We start from the raw sequence: 17209 nt of genomic DNA on the forward strand, positions 1-17209 counted from the left end.
AGGAGTAACTGGAAGAGTGCAGTCAGAGCATCTTTTCAGTAACTTTGTGGGGCGTTCATCCCTACTCAGTGAGTTCCATAAAGTAGAGAGGGAAGAGAAACTGCGTTGTGACTAAGTCTTAAGGTCCCCTTGGCACCTCTGCCTAAGGTCACCACAATGTTTTTAGGCAAAGGTAATATTTTAAGTATATAGAATTGGGAACAATTTATTTTTGGCATGAACATGAATTGGCTGCAAATATATTTTAAAAGAAAACTCACCCATGTGGTCCCTGCGCTGGGTGCTAATTTTGAGAGGGCAAAAGGGCTTCAAGGTGTACTACAATCATCTGAGGGTAGGGCAAAGATGGGGGTACCTGAGTTAAAATAGCAAAGTGACCACGGGAACCACATGCTGACTAAGAAGGCCAGCCTGTCCAAACAAGAGGAGGCTGGAGCTGTCCTAGAAACAATCTTCTTGGGACAGCGCATTGCTAGTCCAGTTCCAAAAACATTTCCTGGTATGGGGGAAATCCAGGACACATTATATACTCCTTGCTCATTAGTTGGTTGCACCAACTGAGGCCAAGAAGGAACAGCAGGTGTGCCCCAACACCACATGTAAAAAGATTAACCAAGCTCTTTAGGCAGACCTCTGAAGTTCCAGTTCCACCAGGATGATGCAGTTGATTATAGGATAGGGAAGGAGGCTCAGTTAAATGTTCTAAACCGTCTATACATGTTCACTAGGCATACTTATTCTAATAAATCAGTCTAGAATAATAGGAAGTGGCCAAGTTCATACCCCAGACCTGGGCCCTTCTGACATTTCCTTTTCTGCTCTTTAGGGAAAAATCACCTTCAGTTGATTCTCTTAGGCAGACAGAATAAAGCTTTGAAATTAAGGATGCTGGGGCCAAATGCAAACAGAAGACTCCACATCACTTTGGTTTCAGTAACTATGGGGTGTTAAAATAAATTAATACTACATAAGAAATTATTTAGAACTCATAATCATCTCAATTTTCCTAAAACCCACCATCAATCAGAGGTCACTGGGGTGACATTTTCTTGGGGCTAAAAAGACTTTAATAAAACCCTTATCCTACCATGTTGGCTGTGGAAACAGTTTCCCTCTCTTTCACGCATCCCTTTCCAATCAAGCCAAGCCCCAAAAGTGGCGGTATGGGGTGGGGGTGCCCCAAGAAGCAGCAGCAGCAGCCAGAGGAGGGAGTTTAAGCTGCATCTCAAAACACGGGCAGCAGAGGGCAGCATTTACAGCAAGTCTTACTTTACTGCTTCAAGACAAGAGGGAACAGCACACTAAGTATCCACACATTTCTTCATTTAAAAACATCACTTCTTTATTTCAAAAGAAAAATAAAAGACCCTCCCAATCCTTAAAAAAAAGGCCCAATAATAACAATAAAAAATCCTATTAGAAACCATAAGGAAGCACTGAGAGTTTGAGTATTACATTCTTCAAGTATGCTGTTCAGATTTTTGTTTTTAAATTGGTGACTATGCACATATTAAAAACAAAACAAAACCTTAAAAGTGCGGCCAAGGGATTTTGCGTAAAATTACAGATGTACAGGGCTACTTCAAAATACTGTAGGAGGACTGTGCAGTGATTCCCGCGGGGTGTGACGCTCGCACTCTTGTGTCCTAGCCGAGTGAAGGGGTAAGGGGCAAAAGCGACCATACTTCCACAGTGATTAGCACGAGTGGCCAACTTGGGTGAGAGTTGAGGCGATCCATGTGTTGTTCTTCCATGGTCCAAGAAAATCCACCCCGAATCCAACACTTCAGACATGGAATGTGTAGGACTTCACAGTAAGTTAGTCTGGGAAGGGGAGAGGTGGTGAACCAGACAAGGCAGGGTGCTGTGTTCAAATGGTTTGCCCTAATCAGGTTTTCTCCTTGTTGTGTGGGTTGTTTAGTTCAGTCACTCAAGCCACGATGCAGAACGCCCTTCGGTGCGCTCCAGACTGTTAGTTCATGTGAAAGGACTGCTTAAGATTTGCATCCCAAGGAAAATCATGCTACATAAAAATGATCCAAGATTTTTGCCAAAAACCTTCTTGGATAAAATCTATAAAATACTATTGCAATTGTGTCTCTTGAAGAAAAAAACAAAAAACAAAAACATTATTCTAAATGTAAACAGATTCACTCAACTCTTTTGTTGTTGTAGAAAACTTCAGAGTAGGTTAAATTGTTGTCTAGTTCTTCGCTGCATGCACTCACCAGAGGATAGGGGAGCAGCTGCCTCCTTTCCACCCCTAGCATCATCTAGGGGATGAGAAGAACCTTTCCACGTAGCTGAAGAGGGCGTCCCAGTGCTTCCAGAGAAAGGCAATGAAAACCACGAGGAATAAAGTGCTGAACGTCCTGCTGCGAGTCTTCATTAGGGGAACCACACAGTTGGCCACCGTGGAGACAAAGACTAAGAGGACTGCCATGACAGCGAGAAGGATGTTGATGAGTTTGCCCAGAAGATTCCGGGCAGTGGCGTTCTCTAGCCCTTCCAGCTGCACCACCTGCTGCTGCTGCTGCTGTAGCTCCATCTTGGAGATTCGGGTCTGGCATGCCTCCAGAGCCTCCTGTGGGCCAGAACATGGTATAGTTAAGCCATCTACTCACCTGTCCCCTGACTGGCTGACATGCCAGATGCCTCCTAGTCTGTGCCAATGATTTAAAATATGCCAGAGCTTGAAGGTGAAAGGTCAAAGGCGTAAGTCATGTTCAAGTGATTATATTATTCACCTAACCGCCTTCACTGAATTTCTTTCTGTAGGATAGCTAACAGGAAGCTGTAGGTAAACTCAGATTTAAATTTGATCTTGAACATTTTAATCACAAAACATCAAAGAATTATTTGGCTCTTTTTAATTTAAAAATTATTCATTTGTTACAGTAAAAACACTTGTTTAACATAACGTTCAAATACAACATTTCCTTTGACACTTTCCTCAATTCTAGTCCCTGTCCTGAAATCACACTGTTTGTTGGATGTACGTTCATTCTTTCGCCTGTATTTAAGTGTATACAGACGAGGGCATGTCGAAAGTGTTGTTACAAAATCAGAGCAAGCTTTATTCAACTATTATTTCTCCACATATCCTCTATCAAAGTGTGTACACTCCTGAAGGTGTTTTCACCCCTCTGACTCTCAGGAAGAATTGCGCTCTCTTCAGTTTATACCATGTCAAAATGGCAGTTCTGGATTCCTCTAGGGACTCCAAGCATGCTCCTTTGAAACATGAGTTTCAGGAACAAAGAGGAGTCTAAGGTGAAAGATCAGAATAATGGGGTGATCGGGGTTTCCCAAGGAAAACTTGTAGGACCAGCCCTTGCTACCCTTGAAGCATGAGCAGGTGCTCATTCTTGTGGTGGGAAACAAGGTCCTAGCATTTTTTTCTAACCAATTCAGTTTTCAATTTTCTTTAAAACTTATTCATAACAAGCCTCCATGATTATCCTGTGTATTCGGGGGAAATTTTTTTTTATATTAAGATTACCCCTTTGAAATCCCACCCTTCACCATTACCTTCTGAATTGACTTCTCTACCTTAAATTTAACTGGCTCAACCCCCAAACCACTGTCTTGACTGGACCTTACTCTTTGAATTCTACTGGCAAATTTAAGGTGTACCCCTAGGTACAATTTGTTTCATAAAATCACCTTAACTAGCTTCAATCTTGCCTAAAAAGACTAATCGTGAGGTAAGTTTCTTGAGTTCATCTTCGCTTTGACATCCATTCAGCTGAAAGCTTCCTGAGGCCAAGAGGTTTGCTTACAACTCAAAATGCAAAGCCATGTGAGAGCCCAGTGTTAGTAGCTACCTCAACAATAGTGATTCTATGATCTTCTGTGATAGGTAGGTTTATTGTGCCAACCTGGCCAATAAACACAGGTGGGATTAATAAGGTCACAGTATAATGGAATGACAGAGATAAATGGCTCAGCAAGCCTCACCTTTCTGTCTCTTGCTCTCTGATGATTGGACCAGTGTTTTTTGCCTCAACTCGCCTCAACTTCTTTGCCTCAACAGCTACACTACCTGTGGGACACCCAACCCGTGGACTGTGTTGCTGCTACAGTTTCAGGTTCCTTCGAGACCTGCTTTGCCACACTGGTGGTGTATACATCACTTGAGCTGGGGACAGTTGCACCCTGTCATATGGCTGACTGTTGGTGACCTGCCCTGCTGTTGGCTGCCTGTGGCTGGACTGCGTGTATTGCTTGCTCTACACAAGACTCAGCTGTCTGTTTCCTTGACTTGTACCCAGCAGCCCTCGTGAGTTGAACTGAACCCTCTGTACTGCTCTGTGGACTAATTAGCTGTTTATTTCTTCCTGTTCTTTCTTTCTATCTACCCAATCGTAAGTGGCCTGGTTTTGTTTCTCTAGAGAACCCTAACATACCTTCCAATAGTTTCTAGATTTCAACCATGATTTCTTCATTCATTGAAGTTGACAGTCTTCCCTCTCAGATTATCTTTGAGGTCTTCCTTAAAAGACCTACTCTATCTAAAAACCTGTTGTTTTATGAGGGTGGTGCAGCATTCTCATAAACTTGTTGCAAAGCTTCAGTGATTTGGGAAGATGTCCAATTGAGTTTTGTTAAAAATTTGGTCTTAACCCTGATCTCAAAATAATTTTTTCATAGTACATAAAAAGTTTCCTTTTTTGGGAAGGTACCCCAGTGAGATAAGTATATATTATTGAGAACTTGTCTATCCATTCATTGATTACAAGATATGTTTACATATACATTGTTTGGAATATATTCATGAATGTATGAACTGAAACCCTAGTAAAAATAGTTTTTAAGACAAGAGTTTTAACTCTTGTATCTTCACATTTTGATGTTTTCAATAGTTTTCTATGAATTTATAGCAATACTTTCATCATAATACTCAGAAAACAGAACCTATTTTACTAGCTGCAGTGAAATATGCTCCAAATTTGGCAGTGGCGAGAGCCCTGGGTGTTTCTAGTGTTGATTTTTAATGTGAGGCCTGGGCAGTGTTACACTGAGGCCAACTAGAGAACGCACAGTGGGTGGTGCTCAGCACAGAAAGATCTTGAAGGGAAAACAAAATAACAAAAATCCTAAATTATAAACAGAATTCTAGAGTCTGCAAAAGCTGGCAGCTGGGCAAATGATCTAGATCAGTGGTTCTCAACCTGTAGGTCATGACCCCTTTGGAGGTCAAACGACCCTTTCACAGGGGTTGCTTAAGGCCATTGGAAAACACGTATTTCCGATGGTCTTAAGAACAGAGACACTGCTCCTCTATCCATCTCCAGGTGGGTATACCCACATGCAGATACACCCACATACAAGTACCTGGCCTGAAGACTGTTACCCATGCTACACCATGTTTCAAGACAAAATGTCATTTATTTGTCATTAGAAATAAATATTTCACAATATATAATTACATATTGTTTTTGTGATTAATCACTATGCTTTAATTATGTTCAATTTGTAACAATGAAAATACATCCTGCATATCAGATATTTACATGATGATTCATAACACTAGCAAAATTACAGTTATGAAGTAGCAGCGAAAATAATTTAATGGTTGGGTGTCACCACAACATGAGGAACTGTATGAAAGGGTCATAGCATTGGGAAGATTGAGAACCACTGATCTAGACATTCGTTGATTCTTTTAGGCTGCTGTAAGACAAGTTTCCTGGGCCACTTTCTTTCTCTCAGACTAGCGTATTTCATATGAAACTACCAAGAACGTTTCCTTAGAATGTTCCAGAACAACAAAAACAGCTGAATACAACAGTTATTATTATTACCTTGTGGCAATGTGTCTATAGAAAGTTTGGATTTGTCAGCTACCAAAGTCCCTTCCTCATAGAAGGAAAAGACAGACAAGGTAGCTGTGCATTGTCTAGTAACTAACAGATGTAATCCATACCGCTTTCCCCATACTGAGAACCTAAGAAAACCAAGAATGTAAGAAGGCATACCACTTGAGAAATGTACCTCGTTTGTATTACTGTTAATGTAAGCTTAAAATAGTCATATTTTCTCCATCTTTTTTCCCCTCTCCTCTAATTATCTAGATTTTTGCTTTATGCTTGATTCTTTATGCTAACCTGGATGTCCCGGGCACGTTCATAGGACTGATATGCGATTTTCTCTTCCATGCTGGCCAATTCCTGCTTCAAGTTCAAAATTTCATTCTGGTGGAGCTCTGTTAGGTCATTTAGTTGTTCTTCTAATCGTTCACATCTAAGAAGGGGAATCAGAATTTCAAGCTGTGAGTATTTTTCCTTCATATTCAACCCCCAAACCCATTCTGCGGGGGAAAAAAAAGAACAAATAAGTGAGTGATCTTGGACCAAAGGATATGCCAGTGGTTACAAGTAGGATTAGAACTTTTAGTCCTTGGAATAAACAGCTTGCCAAAGGCATTACGGTAAGAATGACATGGCTTTTCTACAATCGTCTCATCACAGCATCTGCATGGATCCCAGTAGCCCAAGTCAGCTTTGGAGTAAACTTGTAAGACTTGAAGCCATTCTTATTCTGCTCTGATTAGACATGGGGAGGCCAAAGCTAGCATAAAATGACGTAGCTCTCACCAGAAGATACATGGCCCATATGGAAATTGACCTTCCAGAAGTCACCAGTAGCTTATTTTAATAGTGGGCAGCTTACTCACCTGGATATGCATGACTTTGAGTCCCAGAATGCCAGAACCAGAAGGGCTTGTCAACCCAAGGTCAAACACAATATCTGGGACATAATAGCCAAACAATGTTTACTAATACTGTTGTGTGCCAGGTACGGCTCAAAGTACTGCAGTAAGCAGAGTTACCTGCCCTTGGGAGTTTACATTCTGGGGGAAGGGGGACAGGAGAAAAAGGAAACAAACAAACAAAAACACCATGAGTATTTCAGGTATGGATGAGTAAGATGAGCTAATGGGCGCATATGGGGGAGAGTAACTGAGAGCTAGCTTAAGGAGACTGGTCAAAGAAAGGCCTCTGCCTATTCAATTCCCTTTAACAATGAGTTAAAATCTGAATGATGACAAGAATGGAGTCTTGTGATGATGAGGGGAATTGTATCTTAAGCAAAAAGAACAAGTATAAAGTTCCCAAGTTGGGAACTAGTTTAGCATGCTGGAGGCAGAAAGTAGGCTAGTGTCCCTGTAGTTAAGAACACAAAGTTCTTACAGGAAGGTAAAACTATGTGAGTAGAGATTATCTTATTTATCTTGTATCTTTGGCATTTAGGACCACAGATAAGAAATCTTACATGAAGATGAAACTTGGGAAAGGCATCAAAGGACCACTAGGATTGGAACGATTTAAAGGATTAGATTCCACATAAAGCTGGGGGTAGAAATGTATAGGAGACATTGGAGAACAGCAGGAAATCAGCTTAAAAAATGAAGGAAAGGAGTTGGGGCCATGGAATAAACCGTATTGGGCTCAAGACAGATTATGGAATAGGGGACGTCACATGATCAACACAATTTTTTCAGAAAACGAACTATTTTCAAAAGATTAGCTGAGAAAACGTAGTGGGCAGTAATTTCTGTTAACAGAGGAACCAGCTTCTGGAGAAGGATGGTGAGAATGGTTGCCCAACTCAGAGAACATCGCAGTGGTGGAAATGTGTATGTGGAAACTGTTCAATTGATGTTGGTTCTACTGTGTACGTTCTTCACAGCGTAAGTAAAACAGTCGAAGTTATTTGATATTCGTGAAGAGACCAGATGTGGTGGGACGAGGATGGAGTCGCAGGAACCAAATGAAGAGCTAAACAGGTAGGAGAAGGTTGATGACTACAAATTAAAGATGAGAAACAGGTGAAGCAGATAAAAGGGTAAAACTATCTCGAGCAAATGGTAACTAGAATGTAGCTCCTCTGTGTGACAGCTGGACAGGGCTCATCACAGTGCGTGCGTGTGTGTGAACTGTACCAGGTGACACTGTCAGAGGAATTACTACAAAATGACTGTCTATGAAATTTTGTAGTTTCAACTGTTTATCATTTTTAAAATAAAAATATCTCTGTAGTTAGTTATAATGACATAAAACACTTTTCACAATTCCAGCTTACATGTATCAATGTATCTACAAGGTTACCACTATGCTCATTTATTTTTGAACTTTCCAGTTATTATAACCTGTCAATATTACCCAACTATAATGATGCTTCAAATCACAAGCATGCCTGTTGTTTTTGTTGCTGCCAGTGTTTTTCTATGGCTCATTTTGGCAAATTTCCTGTTGTTTTAGCTATAATATTAGTGGTAATAATTAATATTTGGGAATCTGTAGATCACTTTGAAAATGAAGTAGTAATTAAAGGAAGAGGAGAAAATCCAAAGGTTCCTACTCAGTTACTAATAGTATAATTCATTGTAAAAAATACAAAAGCAATTTTGCTGCCAGTATTCATATAATCTAAAAAAATTATATTTAAGCAATTTCCAATTACACCATATATATTATTCCACTATTACAACTAATACAAATCATGAAGAGTTCTGTATCATTTGTTATGGGAGGAGGCCCGTGGTGGCACATAAGGGGGAACAGCTTGAGTTATGGCATTGGACACCACTGACTGACAAGAGCAAGCAGGTGGAGGCTCATAACATTTTATACTGAAAGATTAGAAATCTTTCAAATCAGAGCTCAAGCATTTAAATAACCTCCCCCTTTCCCTAATTTTTAATCACATTTATAAGATATAAACTTTTAAGGAATAATATGTGGAATTTCTATATTTAAGGTAATTTTTACATGGGAACATCACCAACATTCTTCCATTCAAGAATTATATAATTATTTACATTTTCCAAATGCCATAGGATTGTCAATATATTATTTTCCCATATCAACCTATTTTAGCTGTTTCATTGTGCTTGTTAGTGTGGTGAGATATGTCAAGTTGGTTCCAACTCCTGCAATCCTATGCAGAATACAATGAAACACTACCCTATCTTGCGGCAGGCTCACAAGTGTTCTTTATGCTTGAGCCCACTGCTGCAGCCATTGCTGTCAATCCATCTCGTCAAGGGCCTTCCTATTTTTCACTGCCCCTCCACTTTACCAAGTATGATGTCCTTTTCCAGGGACATCCCTATTGAGATGTCCAGAGTACATGAGACGACATCTCATCATCTTCATCTCCAAGAGCACACTGGCTGCACTTCTTCCAAGACAGATTTATTTGTCCTTCTGGCAGTCCTGGGTGTGTTGAGTAATCTTTGCCAGTACTGTAATTCAAATTCCCTGACTCTTCTCTAGTCTTCCTTAGTCCCACTTTCACATGCTTTGTTAGGCTGGGGTGCCTAGAGAAACAAATCCAGTGATTATCATGCATGTGTAAAAGTTTCCTATCAAGAAGTAATTAGATATCAAGAAGACATCTCAGCCCAGTCCAACTCAAGTCCATGAGACCGATTCTAGTCTGTAAGTCCCTCTTCAGACTCATGGAGCCACATGCAATGATGCAGAAAGCAGGAAGATCACAGGCTAGTGGGTGCCAAGTCCCATGGCTCCAATGGTGGTGGATGCATCTCCAGGACTCTGGAAGCAACCAGCAGGAAGATGAAAGCAGAGAGAGGGTGTGTGGACCCTAGGACCCTCCTTATGAGAAGGCCATGTCCACAAGGAGTCACCATCAGACTGTGACCTGAAAGACAGGTTAGGTACCACCCATATAGATCTTCAAGTTGACATGAAATTATGTAACTACCAACCACACATGAATATGAGGCAACTGAAAATACCAGGGCTTGGGCGGGTACATTTTAGACCTCAAAGTAAAATTCTTGCTTTTCAGGACAGGGAAAAAATGGCAACCTGATAGGACTCACCCGTCCAGAGCTCCTGCTTCCAGACCAGAAAATTGGGAGCTAAGGGGAAGGAAACGGGGGTGGGTGGGTGGGGGGTGTGGAGTCCTGAAATTAGAACTAGGGTACAAGGGTCTCTCCTGAACCTTTTTTTGTGTGTGATTTCCACTCACAAAGCAAACCAAGAACACTTGAAAACACTCTAGCTTTGGTGAGCCCACGGGCACCAGCTGTGCCCTTGCAATTTGTCCAGATGGATGCCCTACAGGGAAAAGAATCCCAGACACCAGGAGAACCCCCACCGGAGCTAGCCACACTGTTGTCTGCCTTGAGCTCACAGTCTAGGGAGTGGTGGCGGGTAGCCATAATTTAGAGTAGAAGAAAAAGCAGATTTTTACCTCAGGTAGATCACGGTGTGGGAGAAAATCCAAGTCCAGGGAGTGAATTTAATTCCAATGGGCCGAGAAGGAAACCATCCCCCTGATAAACTGGATCTCCCCCTCTGGGGGTCAGCTTGACAGCCCCCAAATCAGAGCACATCACAAGCATAATAAAAAAAGGGTAAAATTCAAACCCCAGTCTGGTAGCTCAGCTCCAAGGAGCACATAGGCAGGAGGCCCTTAACATAAATTAGCATAAGAAGAAACCTAGCTAAGGAATGCCAGAACTCAGCTAAAGGGCCTGGCAGCTTTTTGAATAACAAAGACCTACTGTTGTAGCAAGTGTCATCTTCCAACAGCACCTAGCTGCAGCCTAGAGCCTGTGGGAGGCAATTTAATTTGATTTTATTCTAGCTGGCCAGGGGGATAAAAATAAATCCTCTAATCTAGTAGGCAGCAGCAGTCTAGATAGGACAATAAACCCAACTTCCCTTTCAGTGATTCTCCACATAGCTGGGGAGGCCCTGCCTGTCCTGGGGCCCTAGGCAGGGCTGTGGAAACACCTCGCCACCCAGCCCCTGCTACAGTGCTACATACAGCACAAGGCAGGTATACCAGCGAACTCCAGCACTCAACTGATGCCTGGCCACGGGTGCGATCTTGCCTTTGAAGTAATCCCACACAGCATCTGTAGAACCCTACATCAAATGGGTACACGACCCTGCTACCTTGAGGAAGAGTTGGAACTCCTCCAGTCTCATGGACAGGTAGGTGATCAAGTCTCAGTTATCTCTTTACCTACTACTCTATTTCTTCTCACTTTATTCACTAGCCCTTCTATCTTTCCCACTGCAATCAGTCTCAACGAGCTCAGGTTTGTGTTGGGGTTTATTTTTCTTTCCCCCTCTTTCTCCTCTCCCACTCTCTCCTATCATACGCCACTACTGGATTCCAGCTGAATACCCTCCACGTAAGGCCAATCAACCTAAATAGCAAGAGGAACTCCAGCCTGCCCTCCGTGGGGGTGCTGTACACCACACAAGGCAGCTGGGACAAACATCTACACCGCGCTGCGCTGCTAAGGAAACCTCCGTTGGACCTCTAAGGTGATCTTGTCAACTAGGGCAATTCTGCCCAGCACCACTGGGTTCCTGCATTAAAAGGACACACCAACCTGCCATGTGGGGCAGGGTCTAACCCCTCTGGCCCCACATTCAAGCAATCAGGGATCAGTAATCTCTTTATTCTTTATTTCCTCCTCTTCCTCTCTCTCTTCCCTCTTTACCATCACAGTTGGGGTTTATTCCCCTTCCTGTCTTTGTTCTCTTCGCTTCTCTCTCTGCTTGTATGACTCTCTCTTCTCCCTCTCATTCCTTTCACATGATACTGCTGGTTCCCAGACCTCTACACTCTGCCTAGGGCAACCCTGTCTTCCCAGTGGACAGCCTGACCACTAAGACAGTGCTACACACAGCACAGCATGGGGTCAGCTATTTCTTGATCTATTTTTAAAATTCTCTCTCCTTCTCCTTTTCCCTTTGTGTTCTTCTTTCACATTTTCTTTTCTTTTCTTCTAGTGCTTCTCTATTTCCTACCACAGCCTCAGCAGATTCAGTTATCCTTTTTTGTTGTTTTCTTTTTGTTGTTTTCACTTTTGTTTGCTCTGAGCATTTTAGTTGTAAATGGATGTCAGATTGCCTGGCATTGTTGCTCCAGTCTGCTGCCTCTCCCCTCTTCCCTAGGGCAACTCTGAAGGCCCAAAAGGGGGAGCTCCCACCTGCATTGATTGGCTTGGAAAGCAGCTGGGGAATCCACATTGGTCCTCTTCCACACACCAAGCAGCAGGGGGTTCCCCTACAAAAGTGGGGGCACCCCCAGCCTAAATCCTGATGCCCTACAAGTGACTGGAATAAATGCCTGACCACCACTGGTGGGGCTCCATGCTATTGCGGGTATATCCACCCAAGCTCCAAGGTGAGCTCTCTGTCTACGGTATTTCCCCTGCCAGCTACAGAGCTCTACACGAAGGAGGGTCTATCCACAAGCCCTCCTCAGCACTCCAGTTGCAGAGGAAACTACCACAGGCCAGCTGAGGTGCTCCAAGAACTGTGAAGCATACTTAGAGATTCGGCCAGGGAAGCAACATCTTTGTGGGCCCACAACAACCAGATCAGTGTCACATGAGAGGAATATCCAATACACATTCCAAGTAATGGAATACTGGACAGCTACAATCAGAGTGAAACTACAGGAAGATATAGCGATAGCATGACCCCTCAGTACAGCTACTGGCAGGTAGTTCATAGAAGTATTCATAAGAATCCCCCAAGAGAGAGCCCAGGGCTCGTCGACTCAGGAAGATGGCTCCTTTAAAACAACATGTAAACAGCAACCAGTTCTAACAGCTTCAACGAAGAAACAGAAGACAATGCCTGAAGAAGTCATGAACCTAACGAGGGGCATAGAAGATGCAGATATCGACATGCCACAAGAAGAAATTTTCAAAATGCTGCTTGAAGTCATAAAGGAGATGAGGGAAGCAATGCAGAAAAAAGAAGAATTGATAGAGGAGATAAAAGCAACACACCAAAGGGAAATACAAGAATTAAGGGATGAAATAACAAAATCCAGTGACAAATTGACAGACCTTGCCAGTAGGCTTGAGGAGGCAGAAAATCGCACCAGTGACCTAGAGGATAACCAAGCAGACGTCAGCAAATAGGAAAGCAGTCAAATTAGACAATCAAATTAGCTGAAGGAAACTTGAGAGCCATGTCTGATTCTATGAAAAGAAACAATATTAGAATAATTGGACTACAGGAACAAGACACAACAAAGAAGACAACATCGAAAATAGCAAGGGAATTCTTAGAGGAAAACTTCCCCAGCTTAATAAATGAAAATCAGGTAACCATTCAAGAACACCAGCCAGACTAAATCTCAAGAAGAAGTCACAAAGGCACATAATTATCAAATTATTCAACAATGAGGAAAAAGGAAGAGATTATAAAAGCAGCTAGGGAAAAGCAAACACTCACGTATAATGGTACCCAAATAAGCATATGCTCAGACCTATCAGAGGACACAATGAAGAAGGGTGAATGGAGTAACATATTCCAAAAATTTAAGGTAAATAATGAGAACCCAAGAATATTGTACCCAGCCAAATTATCTATTAAGATAGAGAAGAGTCTTCCCAGACAAAGACAACCTCAAAGAATACATAAAAAGAAACCCAGCCATATAAAAGATCCTTCATGATCCAGTATGGGCAGATCAACCCTCACCAAGGGCAAATAAGAGACCATCACACAGAACTCCACCCTAGGGCGACAAAGAGGAAACAGTCCCCAGGATAACATCAGCTCAATAGTGGAAAGAAGGCAAACATAAACCACACACACAAACAAACAGATAAGTTAAACTGAGATTGCCAGCAATGCTTTAAAGTCTGAATTGTTAAAACAGAAGGGGGAGAAGAGGAATCTTATAGTTATTTTAACCAAAATTTTTTTCTCCTTACTAAAAGTGTGTAACAAAATTGGGGAAGATAAACAAATTTTCACTTCTACAGAGAAAATTGATCCTAAGAAATCTGAAGATGATGGAAACCGCATTTGGGATCCAGGTTCATCTATCACCTGGAGAAAAGGCGATGCATTTTATGTTTTTACAGGAAAAAAACTGATGGACTCCCTTTAAAAGGACGTACCCACATTTGGAGAAAGATGGACAAGGAAGAGATGGAGAGGCCACACAATCTTAATTCCTTTTTTCCCCAAAGAGAGGGGCTATTTGTTTATATTTTCATAGGCAAAGGAGATAGACTGATTTCTCCAGCCAGGCCCAGAAGAAAGCAGGGAAGCTGATGTGTGACCAGACCCTTTCCTGTTACTGAAGTTATTCAAAACGTCAAAGAGACCTGGCAGTTTGCTGACCGCTGAGATATTTCTTCCATTGCTGACGCTGTCTAAGAAACTCTGGGACTCTATCATAACTGAACATTTTATACAATAGTGACTGGACTATTGACTACAGACTGTTGTTTTGCTGAAAGATCAAGTTTTGGACCTGTCAGTGTTATGTGATTGGAATGTAATTGATTTTTGTATAACCCCTTACCCATATAATAAGACATTGCATGATTGGGATTTGATTAGGAAGCATTTGCAAGGGCTTAAGGGAAACATTTCGTTAGATGTCGATTAGCTTAAAAAGGATATTTTCTATACATTCAAAGACAGACTTGAGGCATCTCCTAGCTTCGACATAATTAAGCAATTGGTGAATGGCATGGAAGGATTGGACCCTTGTGCTTTGGTTCAAAGTATTTCTCATAGCCTGTGTTTCAGCCTAACAGGGCTGCTCATTATCAAGTGTTGCTTCTATAGAAAGCTAAGGCGTATGAAGGAGAATCACACGGCCTCTATGGCACTTTTGAAGTTCGCGCATAAGGCAAATACTGTGAGGAGCAGAGAACGGGAAGACAGTGTTTAAGGATGAATCCTTCATTGTCTCGCAAAGGAGCCTGGAAGGCTAGGTTTCTAGTGGTAGAGGGGGACCTCCACCCTTGTGAGTTGTAGGTAAGTCCTAATCACATTCTCATGACATTGTTCCTCACTTTACCCTCCTATATGGTGTTGATCTGAGGTTGTCTCTTACAAGCACATAGCGGGTTGCTGTGTGGCCAGCAGCTTTAACTATAGAAGCAGACATTTCTATTCGGTTCTATTTCTTCCTGCCGTGGTAGCTAATCTCTCTCATACCTTCCTCCAATAGCAGATGGGCATACAGGGTCTTTATCCCCAGCGCCTGGATTCTAAATGTTTCTATTAAACCTGAATTTTTAGCTACATTAATTGGATCATGAAGTTTTGCCTTGTCAGCTTTTAATGTATAGAAAATAACCATGTCACTTGTGTGGCTTTTGAATTTGATATATAAAACAAAAGGGAATTGTGGGATACAGAAGGATTTCTCCCAAGCTGTCTCCCCCAAATAAATGCCAAACAGCTTCTTGCGAATGACCATATACTTGGAGGTCATCAGAAGTAGGCCAGGGGTTATTCTCCCTGAGAGCTATCAACCATCTAGAGCAAGCAGGCACCACTGTTTATCCCACAACAAATAGGACCCACTCCCTTCTGATAAGAATAGTAGTCTGTTTCCTTGTAGGAGACCCCAGAGAGGTCAAACCCGCCCAAAGATGACTAAGACTAGGCTGCCATCTTGAATCTAGGATCCGCCCATCTTGTTACATGTATGCCCCCAATCCCTCCTCTTCCTATTGAATATATGTCCCTAGACCACCCCCTCTCATTACTGTATTACCTATAAGACAACCCCTTTCTGTGATATATGTCCTCACCTGTAATTAGGAGGCTTGCATGTCCCCAGAGAAGATAAAAAGCCTGGGCTAGCATTAAAATCTCTCTCTCGCTCCACGTGGACCATCAAGCGGGGCTGAGGTGAGCATGCTACTAGGAATCGTGTCTGAGTCCATTTATTTCAATACGTCTCTTATCTCTCATGCTCTCTATAACTTTACTATGATCTTTACTTACTATCGCTGTACAATTGCACTTACTGGACCCGTAATGATGTGTTAGGGGTTGGCTTCCCCCTGACAGAATACCATCATACTTCTTCAAAGAATTGGAAAATGAGATTACCAGGAAGAAGCCCAGAATTAGCAGAGAACACCCCAAGAAGAAGGACAAGGTGGGAGGGTTTGCTCTACCTGATTTTGGCACGAACTATACGGCCACAGTAGTCAAAACAGTGTGGTACTGGCATAATGACAGATATTCAGACCAATGGAAAAGAACTGAAGATCCAGAAATAAAAACATCAGCATAGAGGCAACTGATCTTCAATAAGGGCGCAAAAAGTATTGAATGGGGAGCAGATGCCATCTTCAATAAATGGTGCTGGAAAAAAATGGGTATCTACCTGCAGGAAAATGAAACAAGACCCTTACCTCACTCCGTGCACAAGAATAATAAACTCAAGGTGGATCACAGACCTTGAGATAAAACCCCAAACAATTAGGGCCATCAATGAGGGAATTGGGACAAATCTGAGAACCTTGGCACAGGGATTACATAGGATATCGGAAATAGGGAAGGATACAAATACAGAGGAGTCACAAATAGACAAGTGGGATATTCTGAAGATAAGACACCTGTGCACATCGAAAGAATTCACTAAGAGAGTAATGAGATACCACTGACTGGGAAAACATCTTTAGCAATGACACATCAGACAAAGGCCTCATTACTAAAATCTACAATACCTTGCAAGCTTTCAATAAGAGAAAAACTAATTGCCCACTGAGGAGGTGGGCAAAGGACCTGAACAGAAGTTTCACAGAATCTGAAATCTGAATGGCCAATAAACATATGAGAAAATGTTCCTGATCATTAGCCATAAGAGAAATGTAGATCAAAACAACTATGAGATACCACCTAGCACCCTCAAAGATAGGCCAATTAAAAAAATCAGAAAGCAACAAGTGTTGGAGGGGCTGTGGTGAGATAGGAACTCTCATCCACTGCTGGTGGACCTGTAGGTATCTACAGCCACTATGGAAATCGATTTGGCGATTTCTCAAACAGATGGAAATTGAGTTACCATATGACCCAGCAATGCCCCTACTGGGCATATACCCAGAAGAGGCAAGAAACAAACCACGGCCAGACAGACATCTGTGCTCCAATGTTCATTGTGGCACAGTTCACAATCACAAGGAGTTGGAAACAACCAAATTCCCATCAACAGACGAATGGATTAAAAAACTGTGGTACATATATACAATGGAGTACTACGCATTGTTAAAAAGCAGTGATGAACACATGAAGCATATCGACGCATGGGAAGAACTGGAGGAAATGATGCTAAGTGAAGTAAGGCAAGCACAAAAGGACAAGTACAACATGAGTGCTGAGGCAAGTTTATATATATATAAGAGAGAACAGAAAGGTAAATGCCAAAGGGG

The 17209-nt window shown here is 42.1% G+C and overlaps 1 protein-coding gene across 4 annotated transcripts in view; it reads right to left on the reverse strand.

The window, feature by feature from the left end:
* Nucleotides 1–1659: 1659 nt before the first annotated feature.
* TMCC1 (transmembrane and coiled-coil domain family 1) overlaps nt 1660–17209 on the reverse strand; it is a 181324-nt gene continuing 165774 nt past the window's right edge. For all 4 annotated transcript variants that reach the window (XM_075550065.1, XM_075550064.1, XM_075550067.1 and 1 more), the window contains 2 exons: nt 6111–6246; nt 1660–2584 (listed from right to left, as the gene is read on the reverse strand). In XM_075550065.1, coding sequence (XP_075406180.1) covers nt 2270–2584; nt 6111–6246 — 451 coding nt within the window. In that variant the 3' untranslated portion in view covers nt 1660–2269. The remainder of the gene's footprint in view (nt 2585–6110; nt 6247–17209) is intronic.

The sequence above is a fragment of the Tenrec ecaudatus genome, chromosome 5 (genome assembly GCF_050624435.1).
Source record: "Tenrec ecaudatus isolate mTenEca1 chromosome 5, mTenEca1.hap1, whole genome shotgun sequence".
NCBI classification, from domain to species: Eukaryota; Metazoa; Chordata; class Mammalia; order Afrosoricida; family Tenrecidae; genus Tenrec; species Tenrec ecaudatus.